This window comes from Bidens hawaiensis, unplaced genomic scaffold (assembly GCF_021521415.1).
Source record: "Bidens hawaiensis isolate Kalapana, Puna unplaced genomic scaffold, B.hawaiensis_p1.1 tig00032034_1, whole genome shotgun sequence".
NCBI lineage: Eukaryota > Viridiplantae > Streptophyta > Magnoliopsida > Asterales > Asteraceae > Bidens > Bidens hawaiensis.
The window spans coordinates 5,168-26,245 of NW_027495419.1; the positions used below are offsets into that span (position 1 = coordinate 5,168).

The following is a 21,078-nucleotide window of genomic DNA, read 5'->3' on the forward strand; positions in this document are numbered from 1 at the left end:
CGATAAAAACCCGCATGCCCAAGAAAACTACGAACGGATATCACACTAGTCGGTGGAGGAAGTCTACTGATGGTGTCGATCTTAGCTCTATCTACCTCAATACCGTCTCATGAAATCTTCTGCCCGAGCACAATGCCTTCAGTCACCATGAAGTGGCACTTCTCCCAATTCAGCATCAACTTCGTCTCTATGCACCGCTGCATCATTCTCTTAAGATTAGAAAGACATTGATCAAAAGAGTCCCCATATACCGAAATATCGTCCATGAAGACCTCCATGGAACTCTCGATCATGTCCTGGAATATCGCTACCATGCAACGCTGGAAAGTAGCTGGAGCATTACATAACCCGAAAGGCATACGTTTGTACGGAAGGTACCGTATGGGCATGTAAAGGTGGTCTTTTCCTGATCCTCATGCGCGACTGGGATTCAGAAATAACCTGAAAATCCATCAAGAAAACAGTAGAACTGTCGTCCTGAAAGACGCTCCAACATCTTATCCATGAACGGAAGAGGAAAGTGGTCTTTCCTAGTAGCGTCGTTAAGCCTCCTGTAGTCAATGCAAACCCGCCAACCTGTGACTGTCCAAGTCGGAATAAGCTCATTACGTTCGTTAGTGACAACTGTCATCCCTCCCTTCTTAGGGACGACCTGAATGGGACTCACCCATGGAGAATCGGAGATGGGATAAATCAGACCAGCGTCGAGGAGTTTGATAACCTCCTTCTTGACCACCTCCGACATGTTAGGGTTGAGCCTCCTCTGAGATTGGATTACAGGCTTGTACTCATCCTCCATGAGTATCCAGTGCGTGCAAAAGTTCGGGTTGATGCCCTGAATGTCCATGAGTTTCCACGCAATAGCCTGTTTGTGTGCCTTGATTGCACCAACCAACCTCGACTTCCTTAGCCGTCAACCGAGAAGAAATGATGACGGGCAAATCAGCCTCACCGTCCAAGAAAGCATACTCCAAATGAGGAGGTAGCTCTTTAAGCTCAAGGGACGGCGGTGCCTCAATCGATGGTCTCTCCTTTGGTCCCTTGGTACTATCGGCAACCGTGAACACCTCGGGGTATTTAGAAGGTGAGCTAGCAATAATGCTCAGGTCATGCTCCGGGGGAACATCAACCTCGTCCTCCTGATTAAGCAAATCTGCTCCAGAGATGTAGTCAAGACAGCGCTCGAACTGAGATATGAACGTGTCAAGAAAGTAAACGGAGTCGTCTTGACTACCGGAGTTCCTCATCGATTTGACGACATCTAAGGTGACGTTCTCCTCCGCTACACAAAGTGTAATTTTGCCGTCGAAGACGTCAATAAGCGCTTTAGTAGTACGCAGGAAGGGTCGTCCCAAAATGAGCGTGACCTGATCGTCAGCCTCTATGTCAAGAATAAAAAAATCCACGGGGAAAACGAATTTATCAACTTTAACGCGTACGTTTTCCACGATTCCCCGAGGATATTTGACCGAACGGTCGGCCAAGGATAAACTTATGCGCGTCGGGACCGGCTCGCCAAGGTCTAGCTTTTTATATAGAGAATATGGCATAAGATTTATGCTAGCACCTAAATCGGCCAACGCGTAGCTCTCAGTCGAGCTGCCAAACAAACACGGGATCGTGAAGTGTCCCGGGTTTGCTAATTTCTCCGGCAGCTTGTTCTGGACTACCGCAGAGCATCCTTCATTTAGACATACCGTCGAAAGCCCCTCCACCTTCTTCTTGTTCGAAAGAAGATCTTTTAAGAATTTGACATATTTGGGCATATGCTAGAGTGCTTCGACAAACGGAAGATTGATTTTAAGCTGTTTAAACATGTCTAAGAAATGTCTATATTCCTCCACATACTTCTGCCGCAGAAGACGAGCAGGATACGGAACTCAACTAAGATCGACTTCGGAACTCTTCTTTTCTTCAATCTTCTTCTTAACAACCTTCTCCACAGGAGCCTCCGTCTCTATCTCCTCGTCCACCAGCTCCTCATCATCTGCCGGCGGCTGCTCTCTATTGCCTCCTCTACCACTTCGGGTGGTCACCGCCTTCAACTGTGCCTTCGGGTTAAGCTCGGTGCTGCCCTGAAATGCTCTGACTTGCTTATTAGGTAGCATATGCTTCATCATCTCATCCATCTTTCGAGACATCTCCAAAATTGACGACTGCTGGTTCTTCAATAAGGTGTCGTGCTCAGCCAGTCTATTCTGTGTGTTATTATCTCTATCAATAAGGTGGGAAAGCATGGTAGATTGCTTAGATAGAAACTCTTTATGATCCGGGTCCGTACCACTGCTTTTCCCCGCACTCGAACTCCCTGCCACCTCTGTATCTCTAACCTGACTTTGCTCCTGCCTCGGCTGAAAGCCCTGAGCATTACCTCCCGACCTCCAACCATAGTTGGAGCTGTTCCTCCATCCTGGGTTCCCGTAGGCATTCTGTCCTCTATTCTGATTTCCCAAGTAGTCCACCTGCTCCTGCTGATCAACCGGACAATCAACTGTGACATGCCCTCCTCGGCAGATCTCGCACCTATTAACGACCTTCTTCAAGTCCTTAATTTCCCTCTGAATTGCCTCTAAGGTAGCCGTGATGCTAGTATCATTCGAGACTTGATGGACGCCTCGAGCGGAAGAAGTGGTGGTCTTTGTAGTACCTCGGGCGGACGGCCCCTGCTGCTCAGCTAGGGCGAGGCTCTCAAACATCGACTCGCACTCATCTATATCCATCTTCTCTAACATGTCCCCTCTAGCTGACGGGTTGAATCTCTACTGCATCTCAAAAGTCAGCCTGTTATAGAATTTCTCGACTACAGCCCATTCGGACAGACCATGCTGGGGGCATCTACTAAGCAGATTATTGAACCTTTCCCAAGCCAAAGGGTATGACTCGTCAGGGTCCATGTGGAAGGAGTAGATCTGATCACGAAGTCGCGAGGCTTTAGATGGCGGAAAATACTTCTTTAGAAATCTATCTTAAAGTTCGTCCCAGGTAGTGATGGACCCGGGGGGAAGGTTTTCCAACCATGATGAAGCTCAGCCCTCAAGAGAAAATGGAAAAAGATGAAGGTAAATAGAAGCATGAGTGGCGTCGGCGATATGAAAAGTGTCGTAGATGCGAGTGAATTTGTTTAGATGGCCCGGCACGTCCTCGTCTTCAAGTCCGTGAAATGGGGAGGAATTAGTAATAGAATTCATAACGTTGGGTGGAACACGCCAGTTATTAGCATTAGGCATCGCTGGACGTGTGATAGCAGACCGTCTCCCCATAACTCCCTCATTCGCTCTCGAGTGAATCGTACGCCTAAGGGGAATAGAGTCACCCATATCTAAAGTGCAATCTGAAACGTGTACCTTGCTTTCGCGTAGAGCACGTGTAATCTCCCGAAGCTCCCTACGGCGCTCACGAAAATATCTCTCGGGTTCGTCACAAACAGTGAACGAGAACGTCGCATACGTTGAAAATCAGATAAAATAGTGAGGACCCAAACTTATCCCTAAAGCACACGAAGCACAGATAGCAATTAAGAGCAATTAAGCAATAAAATAAAATCTAATTATTTAAACTAAAACTAAAAGCAAAGAAAAAGTAAATAGAATCTAATTCGCCAATTACCAAGTGTCCCCGGCAATGGCACCAAAAATTTGATGCGCTAAAAGTGGTACATAAAAATAATGCAATTAATCAACCTAGCACAACGAGTAATAAAAACCTAGAATACCCTAAACCAAACCACTAGCAACAGGCAAGTGAACCTATCGGGTGTAGAATAGCTATGGGAAGTCCGGGAATATCGAACCCTAGAGACACTTATTTAAATTAACAAAACTAGATTCTAAAAGCTAAATAAACTAATAATTAAGAAAAAGATTCTTTTTGGATTTTTATTTATTTTATTATAAAATTAATTATTACTTAGACTAATTTAAACTAATAACTTAAACTTAAAATTCTAAGACTTAGACAAAAACACTAATGAGAAAGGCGTTACCTAGGCAAGGAGTCCGAATTATGAGGACTCGGGCTTTTGTCGGTTACAAATTTATTGAAAGTGTTCCATTTTAGCTCAAAGTCTCTAGAAACCGTTAAACTCACACATGAACCAAATAATAATAATATTCATTAAAAACTTGGCTCTAAAGTATCCAAAACGTAGGGAATATTTATATATTTATATATATATTTTAGACCACATCAAGGCTCGTGTTGCATGATTTTAATAGTTTTGTTAAACCGCGGCTGGGTCAAATATATTACTCGGGGAAGACCCGAGGTGAGGAGGCCCGTGCTGCGTGAAAAGATGTTTAATGTTTTATTTACTTATGATTTGGTTAAGAAAAGCTATTTATGATTTTATGGACTCATGATTTTCCCCTAGAATCCACACTCATGGAATTTAAATTTTTAATGAATATCATTTATGAAAACTTGAACTCACTCAGCACTAGCTGACTTTGTGTTTATGTTAGATTGATTGTCAGGTTATGGATTGGAGGTTATCGCTTGGACGTGCTGGAGACTACTCGGAAGGTTGAAGGCATTTCTGGTCGAGGATTTCAAATAAAACGGATATTTTATTTACATTTGATTTTGGACACTTGTACCCGTGTTTAGGATTTTTAATACTTAAACTTTTTCCATTGTTATTTACTCTGAACTGGTTTTTAATACAAAGAATTGTTTGGTTTTAAATTTTTGTGAAATTGTGGATGTGATGACCAACTGTAGGATTCCCGGGTTTCGGGGTTTTACAAGTTGGTATCAGAGCCCTGGTTCGAGGGATTCGAGCATTCCCGAATGCTTGGACTTGAACTGTAAAAGAAAATACTAGAAATGCCAACCGCGAGTAGCTGCACGCCAAAAGGTAAATTTTATATTTGTTTATTCATTTTTATAAGCATTAGGGTACCATTATGTGTGTTAAATAATAATAATAATAATAATAATAATAATAATAATAATAATAATAATAATAATAACTTATCACAACACCATCGAATTCTCCTCCTTCACGGCCACCGTCGACAGCAACACCACCATCGTTTCAGAAAACGAATTGGCACCTCGCCGGATAATACAATTTCCACCGGCGACCTCGTCTCTCACCGGATCTACTCAGAACGTCCTTCACCTAACTCCGATTACGGCGGATCTAAGTGTTGATTTACGTTAGGTCTTAAAGTTAACGTTGAATCTAACACCGTCGACTCCTTTGAATCCAGTGAGCGGACCACCACGGACCACCGCCGGTTAACTCTAACGCCGTCACAACCACGGACCACCGCGGCGGCGCCGACCACCTCCACTTCCACCTCCGTTCACTACCTCTCAACTGATTGGACAGAAAGGGGAGTGCTTCCGGCAGTTTGGTTGGACAGTAACAGAAAGTTCCCGGCCAATTTTTTCCGACTGTCAAAATTTTTCGCCGATTACTTCCTCACGAGGGAAACCAAGTGCACTCATTCAAACTGTAACTATAAATCCACAACACCAGTCGATAAAAACCGAGTTCAATCTCGAGTTTTTAACAACTATCCGTACAGTACACTCAAAATTAGCGAAAATTTGGCAAAATCAGACAATTTGAGACCAGATCTAACAAACTGGAAGCAGATCTATTGTGATTAGATCTCAAATAAATTATAATAAGAATAATAGTAATAACGACAAAAATAATAAAAATAAAAATATATAAATAAATAAAAATAAAATAAAATAAAAATTCAGATTCTTTTTTTATAGCCCTTCACTCCCGGTATTATTCAATATCACCGGTAATAAATCTTCGGTCATACATCTACTACGGCCGTTGTGTGTTTTTCTATTTTTGTTTGTGTGACTAGCTACAACCATAGACCGTAGGACCCATAACTTTTCCCTGAGATCATGTCCTAGGACGAGGGGTGTAGGTAGGGGTAAAGATAGGGGGCGTACTTTGCGTTTGGCTTCTTGGAATGTAGGAACCCTAAATAGTAAGTTGTTAGAGTTGGTAGATGTACTTAAAAGGCGTAGGGTGCAGATAGCATGCCTTCAGGAAACTAGATGGAAAGGACATAAAGGAGCCGAGTGCAATGGATATAAGTTGTGGCATTCGGGATCTGATGGAGCCAAGAATGGGGTGGGCTTTTTAGTTGCTAAGGAACTATACACTAGTGTCGTGGAGGTGATAAGGTATAATGATAGAATTATGGTGTTGAGGCTAGTACTAGGGGAAGACGTAGTGGTAGTGGTTTGCGCTTACGCACCACATGCCGGACTAGGGGACCAGGAAAAAAAAGAATTTTGGGAATTCTTAGATGCGATCGTGGGAGCCATATCGAGGGACGAGAGGATATGCATAGGAGGAGATTTTAATGGACACATTGGTAAGGATAATGATGGTTTACAAGGCGTTCATGGGGGTTTTGGTTTTGGTAATAGGAATGAGACCGGCACGGATCTCCTAGACTTTGCTCTAGCCCATGACCTTGGTATTATAAACTCGTTCTTCAAGAAGAGAGATTCACATTTGATCACTTTTAGGAGTGGGGGACGCAACACGCAGATCGACTATCTATTAATGAGGCAAGGAGAATGACGTTGGTGGAAAGACTGCAAGGTTATACCTGGAGAGACAGTCGTGGCCAACGTCAATTGCTAGTGGCAGATATAGGTTTTAGAAACACACTGATAGAGCGGGAGAGGAATTTTAGACCTAGGATTCTCTGGGGAAATCTGAAAGACGAAAAACTTTCACTTTTCAGAGAAAAACTCGTATCATCGAACTTGGTCCAACTAGATGGGGACTCAAGTCAGATGTGGGAGGATTTGGCGACAAAAATTACTCAAGTGGCGAAGGAGACTCTAGGGGTTTCAACAGAAAAAACTAGAGGGTATAAGGAGTCCTGGTGGTGGAATGAGATAGTGCAAAACAAGATAAGGGATAAACAATGGAGCTTTAGGGAGCTCATGAGATGCACAAACGAGGAGGAGCGAGTCGGTTTGAGGGAGACATACAAAAAGGCCAAGAGAGCGGTGAAAAGGGCAGTGTCAGAAGCAAAGAACATGGCTTATAAACGGATGTATGAACGTCTAGAAACAAAGGAGGGGGAAAACGATATGTTTAAGATTGCCAAAGCCAGGGAGCGTAGAAGGCAAGATCTAGGGGTGGTGAAGTTTATAAAAGGAGAGGATGGGCACATATTGGCAAAGGAGCAGGACATCAAGTTGAGATGGCAAACATACTTCCACAATCTTTTCAACAGCGGGAGCGTTCAACAACAGCAAAATGAGAACACAACTATACAACAAAGGAATAATTGCTACTGTAGAAGTATCACACAGGAAGAGGTGAGGAATGCACTTAGGAAGATGGGAAGGGCTAAGGCAGTTGGCCTGGACAACATACCGATCGAGGTATGGAAGTGTTTGGGAAAGGAAGGAGTTATGTGGTTAACCACTTTGTTTAATACTATTTTAAAAACTGAAAAGATGCCAGATCAATGGAGAAGCAGTCTAGTAGTCCCTATTTATAAGAACAAAGGAGACGCCCAATGTTGCGGTAATTACAGAGGAATCAAGCTTCTAAGCCACACGATGAAGCTTTGGGAAAGAGTTATTGATGTTAGACTTAGACGGGAAACTCAGGTCAAAATGAACCTATTTGGTTTCATGCCGGGACGGTCAACTACGGAGGCAATACACATCCTAAGAAGATTAATGGAAAAATATAGAGATAAAAAGCGTAGCCTGCACATGGTGTTTATTGACCTAGAAAAGGCGTACGACAGTGTGCCACGTCAGCTCCTTTGGGATTGCCTAGAGAGTAGAGGTGTTAGTGGAAAATATATAAAGATAATTAGGGATATGTATGCCAAGTCTGAAACAAGCGTGCGTGCATCTGTTGGAGATACGGACTTCTTCCCAGTAGAGGTAAGCCTTCACCAGGGATCAGCATTGAGCCCGTTCCTTTTTGAAGTAGTCCTAGATGAGTTGTCAAAGTTGATTCAGGATACTGTTCCTTGGTGCATGCTTTTCGCCGACGATATCGTGTTGATCGCAGAGAATAAACAATATCTGAATATGAGGCTAGAGGAGTGGCGTTATGCTCTAGAGAATAAAGGTTTGAAGATTAGTCAGTCAAAGACGGAGTATCTTTACTGTGACTTTGGTGGGGTAAACGATGATGAAGATGTCCAAATCACAATTGAAGGCCAGGAGGTTCCGCAGTCAACCAAGTTCAAATACTTGGGATCGTTTGTGCAAAGTGACGGGGCCATAGATAGTGATGTAGCCCATCGTGTCGAAGCTGGATGGTGTAAATGGAGAGCTGCCACAAGGGTATTGTGCGACAAGAGGTTCCCTACTAAATTAAAGGGAAAATTTTATAGGGTTGCGATTAGACCTGCGATGCTATACGGAACAGATTGTTGGGCCATCAAGAAGACACACATGCGCAAGTTGGAGGTAGCAGAGACGAGGATGCTAAGGTGGATGTGTGGACACACAATGTTAGACCGAATAAGAAAAGACGCTTTTTGGGAAAGACTGGGGGTGGCTACTATATCAGATAAGATAAGGGAAGGCAGATTGAGATGGTTTGGACATGTAAAAAGGAGACAGGCAACGACTCCCGTTAGATCAGTGGAAAGCCTTATTGTAGAGGGGAGGAGGGTTTGAGGTAGACCCAAATTGACTTGGGATGAGAGGATTAGGTGTGATTTGCTAGAGTTGCACCTCTTGAGGACATGGTTGAGGATAGGAGTTCTTGGAGACGTAGAATTAAGGTTAAAGACCTTTAGAATGACGGGCTATTATTATTACTATCCCTTTTGCTATTGCTATTGCTATTGTGGTGGGTGTTGTGGTTGTTGTTGGTATTACTATCGTTCTTACTATTAATTCTACTTTTAGAATTATTATTTTCTACTTATTATTATTTACTAAATTCTACCATGTGTTGTGTTTTTCGTTTACGTATAGTGAAATGTTGAATTAAACAGACTAATATCATAGTAGTATAGTTGATTGTATATATATATATACACATTATCTGTATACCTATTTACTTTTGAGTTGGGGGTATCGCCGGAAGCAACCTCTCTATCTTTAGGGATAGAGGTAAGGTGTGCCTACATCCCACCCTCCCTAGACCCTACTTATGATAGCCTAGGCTATTTGTGGTGGGAAATACTGGTATGTTTGATTTGATTTGATTTGATTATATAGGATGTTAATATGGTTAGGGGCAGGGGGGCTTAGGATGGGCGGGTAAAGTAAACGATTAATAACACTTGATCAACGTTATTAGCAGTTTACCCATTACCTTCCATGTTCTAAACGCTACCTGTGCTTGACCGTGTTAGGGTTCTGTCTTTGTAGGGATAGGATATGGCTAATGCTCGTGTCATTAGCGTTACCGTTCTTCTCATTCCTTGAATTCTCCCGTTCATTCCTCAACGTCTCAAACGGTTTGCGCGTAATTGTTTAACTGAGGCGTAGCACGCTATCACTCGGGATTCCTTTTAAATTTGTTGAGCTACGGGCTTTGTTCCTGTTTGTAGACTTTGTGCCCGTAGAGGTTTTGTCTCTTCCGTTTCTTATATGATTAGATGATTAGTATCTGTCTCCATCTGCGCTCGTTCCTATATAGCGGGATTTGGGGACGAATCCCATTTTAAGGGGAGTAGACTTGTAACGCCCGTAAATTTCGTTAAAAAGAAGAATCAAGCCTTGTAAAGTTTGTGTATTTTACTGAGACCGATTTGGCGTTCTTAAGGGACCTCCTAGTCATCCCCATAAATTAAATTAACTAACTTCTCATCCAAGTTGTTGCATCTTTCCAAGTTGGAGGGTTACAATGTAACTTTTATATTATAACAAGAAAACCCTAACTTGGTTCTCCTAGTCTGATCGCAGAACAGCAGCAGCTCCACTCCTTTCTTTTTCTTTTTTCCAGCCAACTCCATGGTGTAAAACGCAAATTGAAGGTTAGTTTTATGTTCCCCCAAGTCCTATACACCTTAATTGATCATATTAACGCGCTTATTGGTCGTTAGGGTTGAGTTTTGATGATAACAGTTTGCTGATAGATTTGTATCTGTTTGTTGTAGGGCCTGTAACTTGATGATAATCCATTGTTTTTGATCGATTCTCCTTTCCATGATGTTCTAATTTGAGTTTAGTTTCCAGAAAGGTATAATACGTAATTTTTGGACGAGATTTGAATACTTTTTATGATTTTATAAGATCGAGTGTCAAAGCTGATGCGGGATGACGGATTCTGGTCTGTCTTCCCGACGTCATAACCCTTTTTTGACAAGTCTAAATTGGTTGGTTCCACTTCTGGAAGTTAATATTTTGAATTAGGAACCAAACCCAATTGGAATCATTTAATTTTGCTTGGTAATGAATTTTATAAAAATAAAACCATTTTGTTGCGCACTGAAATAGCTGCACATACCTTTCTGTGTTGGAGGAATTTTTATGATTTTTGTCTCCACTAGAATAATATAAAAAAAATATTTTTATAAACTAAAGATATTTATGCAATAAAATACATCTTTGCATGCTAAAATCTGCATGTTATATTCGTTATTGATCGATAAGTTCGTTCTAGGCTTAACAGGCTGCCCTTTCTCGCATCTTTCGGGGCTGTTATAATTGAAGTTTGTGCTCCGTCATCTTCTTAGGTATGTCTAGTGTAATATAGTTTAGTATCATGAGTTTTGGCATTCGTTAGATTGGTCAACTGATGATGAAGTGAAAACTAGGTTTCGGTTGTCCAGTTTGTCAATTGTTGCGTCTAGCGCGTTGTTTGAGGGAATTAACAACCAATTCGGATGTTGTAGCCTCGGTATGATTTTTTGGCTGTGAAAAACTATATTTTTATGTTATTGGGGCTGAATTGGTTGTCGGTTACTCAAACGGGTCGGTACGGCGCAAATTCGCGTTTATTGGTAATTTGTTCATCGTGCTTGCGAATTACCGACCCAGACAACCCGTGTAGCGTCGTGTGGACTTGTTGGTTGGGATTTTACTAAATTTGGTCCACACGGGGCTGAGTCGGTATCTAAGTGCATAAACAACCCGTTAACGCGCGTATTCGATAAAGTCAACAACTTTCGGGGTAAATTGGGAACCCTTTGTCGTCAGGATTAACTATGGGTGGTTTTGGTAAATACATGGCCTCGGGGGCTGATGTAATTGGATTTGGTAATGACAAGGCTTTAGGTCAATCAAATCATGTCTGAACGTCTCGTAGGATAAGTGAGTAGGTACGTTTAGTTAGTAATCTTTGTGTGCAATCCGACAGGCTTGTAAACTGTGGATTGGCTTTGAAGTTCTCATATCTATTGTTATTTGATTGGCTCGTTTCAGGTGAGTTCATGATGCCCTTTTTAATCTTTTTACGTTTTGGGCTAGCATACACACCTTATTATGATTTTAACCGATTTTAATTCGTTTAAACTATCGGTTTGGTATTGTATGATCTTGTTTGTGGTTGTGCCTTTATGAAGACATGTGTAAATTATATTTTTTGCCTTAGGATATTTTAGACTCGTTTAAGGTCATATATCCCTTAAGGTTATACATTTTACTTGGGCTCTAAGCCTCGAGGTTGCTATTAGGCTTAGTATTGAATGCCTAGATTATCCATTATTTATGGATTGTAAGTGGTGATATTGTTAGTTGGATGTTTGAATTAGATGTTTGTATGTGTGTATGTGAATGTGTATGTGATGGTAAACTGTGACCGGGTCAAATATATTACTCGGGGAGAACCCGGGGTGAGGAGGCCCGTGTTGCATGTTTATGACCCAGCGGGTCAAATATATTACTTGGGGAAGACCCGGGTTTAGGAGGCCCGCCGTTCTATAAACCGTGGTCGGGTCAAATATATTACTTGGGGAAGACGCGGGGTGAGGAGGCCCGTATCACATGTTTGGTATGTTAAACCGCAACCGAGTCAAATATATTACTTGGGGATGACCAGGGGTGAGGAGGCTCATGTTGCGTGATTTTGTTTTATTAAAATATGATCGAGTCAAATATATTACTTGGGGATGACCCGGGGTGAGGAGGCTCGTGTTGCATGATTTTAACGGTTTTATTAAACCGCGGCTGGGTCAAATATATTACTCGGGGAAGACCTGGGGTGAGGAGGTCCGTGCTGCGTGAAAAGATGTTTAATGTTTTATTTACTTATGATTTGGTTAAGAAAAGCTATTTGTGATTTTATGGACTCATGATTTTCCCCTAGAATCCACACTCATGGAATTTAATTTTTTAATGAATATCATTTATGAAAACTTGAACTCACTCAGCTCTAGCTGACTTTGTGTTTATGTTAGATTGATTGTCAGGTTATGGATTGGAGGTTATCGCTTGGACGTGCTGGAGACTACTCGGAAGGTTGAAGGCATTTCTGGTCGAGGATTTCAAATAAAACGGATATTTTATTTACATTTGATTTTGGAAACTTGTACCCGTGTTTGGGATTTTTAGTACTTAAACTTTTTCCGCTGTTATTTACTCTGAACTGGTTTTGAATACAAATAATTGTTTGGTTTTAAATTTTTGTGAAATTGTGGATGTGATGACCAACTGTAGGATTCCCGGGTTTCGGGGTTTTACAAGTTGGTATCAGAGCCCTGGTTTTACAAGTTGGTATCAGAACCCGGGGTGAGGAGGCCCGTGTTGCATGTTTATGACCCAGCGGGTCAAATATATTACTTGGGGAAGACCCGGGTTAAGGAGGCCCGCCGTTCTATAAACCGTGGTCGGGTCAAATATATTACTTGGGGAAGACGCGGGGTGAGGAGGCCTGTATCACGTGTTTGGTAGGTGAAACCGCAACCGAGTCAAATATATTACTTGGGGATGACCCGGGGTGAGGAGGCTCGTGTTGCGTGATTTTGTTTTATTAAACTATGACCGAGTCAAATATATTACTTGGGGATGACCCTGGGTGAGGAGGCTCGTGTTGCATGATTTTAACGGTTTTGTTAAACCGCGGCTGGGTCAAATATATTACTCGGGGAAGACCCGAGGTGAGGAGGCCCGTGCTGCGTGAAAAGATGTTTAATGTTTTATTCACTTATGATTTGGTTAAGAAAAGCTATTTGTGATTTTATGGACTCATGATTTTCACCTAGAATCCACACTCATGGAATTTAAATTTTTAATGAATATCATTTATGAAAACTTGAACTCACTCAGATCTAGCTGACTTTGTGTTTATGTTAGATTGATTGTCAGGTTATGGATTGGAGGTTATCGCTTGGACGTGCTGGAGACTACTCGGAAGGTTGAAGGCATTTCTGGTCGAGGATTTCAAATAAAACGGATATTTTATTTACATTTGATTTTGGAAACTTGTACCCGTGTTTGGGATTTTTAGTACTTAAACTTTTTCCGCTGTTATTTACTCTGAACTGGTTTTGAATACAAATAATTGTTTGGTTTTAATTTTTTGTGAAATTGTGGATGTGATAACCAACTGTAGGATTCCCGGGTTTCGGGGTCTTACATGATCAGAACCTGAAACTTTATGATATGAAACTATAAATAAAAATGAACTTAATGCCGTTGGAATCAATCCAAACGAATGAGTAGATCTCTAGTTATGTTGAATTAAACGTTTAAGTGAGCTGGTACTAACCAGAATCCGAAAAGCAAGTCAGAAGTCGGGTTTTGGGCAGTATCCTTAAAATCACGTTTTGAGAATAAAAGTCTTCTGGACCGAACGTTGAATCTGACCAGAAGCATGAGAAAAAGTAAAGTCAAACTTGTTGCCCGTTTTACCCTTTATCGGGTTTTAAAATAATTGACCAGTCAACACCCTTCAATCACCAAAATTGATTGAAGGTTATCGACTAGGGAATGTTTATGAATAAAAACTCAATTTACAACTTACCCGAAAAGTGAACGAATGATGAGATATATCGAGTCAACGGTCCTTAATCTTGCAAAGTCAACAGAATGTAAACGGTTCTTTAAAGAAAACACCAAAAACCGAAAGAATACAAGATCGCAGAGGCTAGAGACGGCTAAGGGATGTTGTTTAGGGTCAGATTAAAGTTTACAGTAGATGTTTAATGGTTATTTATTATGGAAGGTTAAACCGAACTAATTATAGGCTTTTTGGCCCGTTTAAGCAAGTAAATCATACTTTCATGAATAAATCAATGAATATAATCAAAAGATTTGATCTTGGTGATTAAGAAACGAACTATAATATTTATTTCAGTTATATTAAGATGTCTTGGTCCTTAATTCTCTCTAATAACCCTATAGTTTGGTTCTTGGTTATTAAGTGAACTTTTTAATGTTTTAAACATGATTTAAAGTACAAGGGTTTAAAGTGAATTATTAGAACCTTAAATATTCATAATAATTTGATTTTTAATAATAATAAAGATCTAAAATGTTTTGTTTCATAAACGAATACAGGTTTGGAAAAAATCCGAAATGTTCCACAAAAGTACACAAACTTGAAAATCATAATTAAATAAATAAATGTCTTTCCTTTAAAATAATTATGCTAACACGGGCCTTGCATCACGAGTCGTAACTCGAGTAATATATTGGACCCGGTAGCAAAAAACAGCATGTAATACGGGTCTCTCACCATGAGTCGTAACTCGATTAATATATTGGACCCTAATACAGAAAATCCACACAATACGTGCCTCTCACCACGGTCGTAACTCGAGTAATATATTGGACCCGCTTAAATGATAATTACGCCTCATGGGCCTATCACCACGGGATTTAAAAACCCGAATAATATATTGGATCCGGCCATAATCAACATGCACACACACATCAAAGCCACACTTACACGTAAGTTCATCAGGTACACACTTCAATAGGCATATATATATATATACACACACATATAGCTTAATCATGATCAACTAATATGATTCAACAGGTATAGGTCATAGGGTAATATGTATAACTCATTCCAGAAAACTCACATAAGTAAGTCTACCCGTATTCAACTAATACTAGGCTTAACACTATTCTCGAGCCTAGACCCTAATTAATATACATATAATCTTAAGGAATATATGCAAATAAATGTGTCTAAAATATCCTAAGTCATAGAATATAATTTACACATGATTTCATAAATATACAAATACGAATAGGACTATGCATATATATATATATACACACACATATAGCTTAATCATGATCAACTAATATGATTCAACAGGTATAGGTCATAGGGTAATATGTATAACTCATTCCAGAAAACTCACATAAGTAAGTCTACCCGTATTCAACTAATACTAGGCTTAACACTATTCTCGAGCCTAGACCCTAATTAATATACATATAATCTTAAGGAATATATGCAAATAAATGTGTCTAAAATATCCTAAGTCATAGAATATAATTTACACATGATTTCATAAATATACAAATACGAATAGGACTATGCAATACCATCCAAATAATTTAAACAAGTAAAATCGGGTGAAATTGTAATAGGGTGTGTATGTCAGCCCAAAACATAAAAGAGTAAAAAGGGCATCATGAACTCACCTGATACGGGGCACACAATCACCACGAGCTAGAGAGTCCCTAAGCATTACCATGACTCAAACGCCTGACGGATTACACGCAAGGATTACTAACGGAACCGAACCGACTCATTTATCCTACGAGACGTTCTAGCATGATTTGATTTACCTAAAGCCTTGGCTTTATCAAGTTCAATTACAACAACCCCTGGGGCCTTATATTTACCAAAACCTCCCTTAGCTAATCCCTATGACAAAGGATTCCCAAAATACCCCCGGGAGTTGATAATTGAACGAATATGCGCGTTTATGTGTTGTTTATGCTCTTAACAACCAACTCAGCCCCGTGTGGACCAAATTTAATAAAATCACAGCCAACAAGTCCATATGACACTACACGAGTTGGATGGGTCGGTAATCCGCAAGCACAACTCACCAACTTCCAAATAAATGCGAATTCGCGTTGTACCGACCCGTTGAGTAACTGACAACCAATTAAGCCCCAATATTTACAAAAATCATTTTTCTATAGCCCGTAGATCAAACCAAAGTTACAAAAACTAAATTGGTTGTTAATTCCTTCAAACCTCGCGCTAAACGCAACAATTTTAACAATCTAGATATCCGAACACTAGTTTTCAATCTATCACTAGCTGACCAATCAAACGAAAACCATAGCTCACGATAATATAGTATGTTACACTAGACATACCTAAGAAGTTTATGGAGCAAAAACCTCAATCAAAACAGCACCGAAAGTGCTCTAAAGGACAGCCGCCTGGTAAGCCTAAAACAATCGTTTTTCGACAAATAAACGAGCCATAAGGATGAATTAAGGTGAAAAAGAGTTGTAGCAATTTAGTACCAACCCGGAACTGAAATTTTGGAGGTTGGGTGATGGCTGGTTGGACGCAAAACAGTAAGAAAATAACAGCGGAAAAAGTGTAAGTATTTAAATATCCCAAACACGGGTACAGGTGTCCAAAATCAAATGTAAATAAAATATTTGTTTTATTTGAATTCCTCGACCAGAAATGCCTTCAACCTCCCAAGTAGCATCCAGCACGTCCAAGCGGTAGCATCCACTTCTTAAAATGAAAGTCAATCTAACATACACACAAAGTCAGCTTGAGCTGAGTGAGTTCAAGTTTTCATAAACGACATTCATTAAAAATTTAAATTCCATAAGTATGAAATGTAGTGGAAAATCATGAGACCATAAAATCATAAATAGCCTTTCTTAACCAAATCGTAAGTGAATAAAACATTAAACATCTTTTCACACAGCACGGGCCTCCTCACCCCGGGTCTTCCCCGAGTAATATATTTGACCCGGCCGCGGTTTAACAAAACTGTTAAAATCATGCAACACGAGCCTCCTCACCTCGGGTCATCCCCAAGTAATATATTTGACTCGGTCACAGTTTAATAAAAGAAAATCACGCAACACGAGCCTCCTCACCCCGGGTCATCCCCAAGTAATATATTTGACTCGGTCGCGGTTTAACATCCAAACACGTGATACGGGCCTCCTCACCCTGGGTGTTCCCCAAGTAATATATTTGACCTGACCACGGTTCATACATCCAAGCACGTGATATGGGCCTCCTCACCCCGGGTCTTCCCAAGTAATATATTTGACCCGATCACGGCTCAACATCAGGGTCGAGCAAACGTACAACCCAAACACGTAACATCAGTGCATGCAAACACAAAGTAGGCATACACAACATCAGTAGTCGAAACGACAATAACATCGCCAAATATAGGCCAAGCAATAATGTATATACATATATATATATATTTAACATCCCAAGGCCTACCATATCTAGCAAGCCTATATAAATTCGTTTAAAAACATTTCAAGAGTTTAAATATCAAAATGGGATTATAAAACATTCCAAGAGTTTAAATATAAAAAGGAGATTATAAAACATTCCAAGAGTTTAAATATAAAAACTGGATTCTAAAACATTCCAAGAGTTTAAAATATATTACGGGACACGAACAGTTAGGCCATCATCAACACTAAGTATTCGTACTTAGACATCTATATACATCAATATGTTTATATCCCTATAAATACTGTCCCAATAATAACATCAGGGTCGAACATACGTACAACCCAAACACGTAACATCTCATCCAAGTAATAACATTAGGGTCGAGCACACGTACAACCCAACACGTAACATCTCATCCAAGTAATAACATCAGGGTCGAGCACACGTACAACCCAACACGTAACATCAGTGCATGCAAACATAAATAGGTCTACTCATATTCAATTACTGCCAAGTCCACTAACATCCTCGAGTCTAGACCATCAATAATGTATGTAACCTTAAGGACACAAGACCATGAACGAGTCTAAAATATCCTAAGGCATATAAAATAATTCAAATATAGCTTTCAAAATGCACCATCACGAGTGAGACCATGTAAAACTATTCAATTCCCTGTAACGAGTAAAATCGTTTAAAATTGTATTTCGGTGTGTATGCTAGCCCAAAACGTAAAAGAGTAAAAAGGGCATCATGAACTCACCTGAATCAACCGAACACCTGCAATGAGCTAGGAAATCCCTAAGTGCACAAACACAAGCAAGGGCCTGTAAATTATACACAACGCGTTACTAAACCAGACTGTAAGAACACTCTAGCATAATGGGCCGTTCAAGCCCAACAACTTGGCCCAAGGCCCAACCACTTGGCCCAAGGCCAATACTTTGGCCCAAGGCCCAACACTTTGGCCCAAGGCCTAACAACTTGGCCCAAGGCCCAACACTTTGGCCCAAGGCCCAACCACTTTGGCCCAAGGCCCAACAACTTGGCCCAAGGCCCAACACTTTGGCCCAAGGCCCAACAACTTGGCTCAAGGCCCAACAACTTGGCCCAAGGCCCAACAACTATGGCCCAAGACCCAATACTCTAGCCCAAGGCCCAATACTTGGCCCAAGGCCCAACAACTTTGGCCCAAGGCCCAACATCTTGGCCCAAGGCCCAACAACTTGGCCCAAGGCCCAATACTTTGGCCCAAGGCCCAAGGATAATCAAATCGGGTCGAATGCGCGGGTAATAAACCTTAAAACCATTTGTTAAACGACTTAGCCCCGAATGGACCAAATTTCATTTTAAATCTTTTCATTCATCAAGATTATGTCACCCGAGTTGATAGGGTTGACGGTTCCTTTTTACAACTCTTACTTTAACGTTTAAACGAAAATTTGCGCATCGCCGACTCGATTGACGAAGCACTAACCACAACAACCCCGAGTATCAAAAAAATAATTTTCCCACAGCCCTTAGACTCCCATAGGGCCATGCAAACTGATTCGGTTGGTCATCCAACCGATTAACGCATCAAACTCAACAATTCTAGACAACCGAACATAACAATCAAACTACAACTAGTTGATCAACTTAACGAACACCTAAGAACATGATCTTTGAGTATGATATACGGGACATACCTAGGAAGATTGTGGTGCAAAAACTCACTTCAAACAGCCCGACAAGAACACAATTGAACATCCACCGGTTAAGCCTAAAACAAACTTATCGATCAATAACGAGTAAAACGTGTAGATTTAGCATGCGAAGATGCATTTAATAACATAGGATAACCTTTGAAATAAATTATTAAATTTTTACCGGACTTTAATAAATGTCTTAGGTTTATAAAAATATTTTTATTATATTATTATATTGGACAAAAAAATCATAAAAATTCCTCCAACATAGAAAGGTATGTACAGCTATTTCAGCGCGCAACAAAATGGTTTTATTTTTATAAAATTCATTACCGAACCAAATTAAATGATTCCAATTGGGTTTGGTTTCTAACTCAAAATACTAACTTCCAGAAGTGGAAGCAACCAATTTGGACCTGTCGAAAAAAGGTTATGACCATCGGGAAGACAGACCAGAATCCGTCATCTCGCATCAGTTTTGACACTCGATTTTATAAATTTATAAAACTATTCAAATCTCGTCCAAAAATTACGTATTATACCTTTCTGGAAACTAGACTCAAAGTAGAACATCATGGAATCAAGAATCTATCAAAAACAGTGGATTAACATCGCGTTACAGACCCTACAATAAACATATACTAATCTGTCAGCCAGCTGTTATCATCAAAACTCAATCTTAACGACCAATAAGCGCGTTAATATGATCAATTAAGGTGTAAAAGACATTGGGAATCATAAAACCGACCTTGAATTGAAGTTTTCACGGCTAAAACTTGGCTAGGCAGAAGAAAAACGAGCAGGGGGGGTCCAGGTCCGACGGCTGCAAATAGGTTTAGGGTTTGAGTTTTCTTTTGTTTTATGATATAAAATAGTTACATCCAAGTCCATCCAAATTGAAGTATGTAGCAACTTGGGTGGAAAGTTAAGTGAGAACGTTTACGAGGTTTGCAAGGAGCTCCCGGAAGAATGCCGGGTCAAGCCCGAAAGGTGTACATAACACTACAAGATTAAACCTTTTGTCGGAAATTAACGAGCGTTACAAGTACACCCTCCTTACAATGGGATTCATCCCCGAATCCCGTCGCAACAGGAACAGATGCGGATGGAGACGAAACCTAATCATCTAATCGCATAAGAGGATGATAGCGACAAAACCTTTACTAGCGCCTGAGTCAAACAGAAACGAAGCTTAAAGCTCAACAAGTAGTAAAGAAACCTAGAGTGATAGTATGCTACGCCTCAGCTAAACCATTACGCGCAAAGCGTTCGAGAGGATGGGAAACGAACGGGAGAATTTAAGGAACGAGAGGAACTTTAACGCTAATGACACGAGCATTAGCCATATCCTATCCCTACAAAGACAGAACCCTAACACAGTCAAGCACAGGTAGTGTTTAGAACATGGTAGGTAACGGTAAACTGCTAATAACGTTGATCAGGTGTTATTAATTGTTTACTTTACCCGCCCATCCTAAGCACCCCTACCCCTAACCATATTAGCATACCATCTAACACGTAATCAATTATAATCGTAATGAAATTCTAAAACTTATAAGAATGACTAAACAATTAAAATTACCTCTTGACGTGTAGCTACTCGCGGTTGGCATTTCTAGTCTTTTCTTTTACAGTTCGAGTCCAAGCATTCGGGAATGCTCGGATCCCTCGAACCATGGCTCTGATACCAACTTGTAAGACCCCAAATCCCGGGAATCCTACAGTTGGTAATCACGTCCACAAATTCACAAAAATTTAAAACCAATCGATTCGTTTTATTTAAAACAAGTTCAGAGTAAATAACAGCGTAAAAAGTGTAAGTATTTAAATATCCCAAACACGGGAACAGGTGTCCAAAATCAAATGTAAATAAAATATTTGTTTAATTTGAATTCCTCGACCAGAAATGCCTTCAACCTCCCGAGTAGCATCCAGCACGTCCAAGCGGTAGCATCCACTTCTTAAAATGAAAGTCAATCTAACATACACACAAAGTCAGCTTGAGCTGAGTGAGTTCAAGTTTTCATAAACGACATTCATTAAAAATTTAAATTCCATAAGTATGAAATGTAGTGGAAAATCATGAGACCATAAAATCAT

At 40.4% G+C, this 21,078-nt stretch overlaps 2 protein-coding genes across 2 annotated transcripts; one reads left to right on the top strand and one right to left on the bottom strand.

Moving 5' to 3' along the window:
• Positions 1-788: 788 nt before the first annotated feature.
• LOC143582870 (uncharacterized) lies at positions 789-1,766 on the bottom strand. The gene has a single exon (XM_077065347.1). The coding sequence runs from the start codon at positions 1,764-1,766 to the stop codon at positions 789-791; it is 978 nt and encodes a 325-aa protein (XP_076921462.1).
• A 1,250-nt stretch (positions 1,767-3,016) lies between these two features.
• Positions 3,017-6,568, top strand: LOC143582871 (uncharacterized). Its single transcript, XM_077065348.1, has 2 exons — positions 3,017-3,059; positions 5,952-6,568. The coding sequence occupies exons 1-2, from the start codon at positions 3,017-3,019 to the stop codon at positions 6,566-6,568; spliced, it is 660 nt and encodes a 219-aa protein (XP_076921463.1).
• The last annotated feature ends 14,510 nt before the right edge of the window (positions 6,569-21,078 follow it).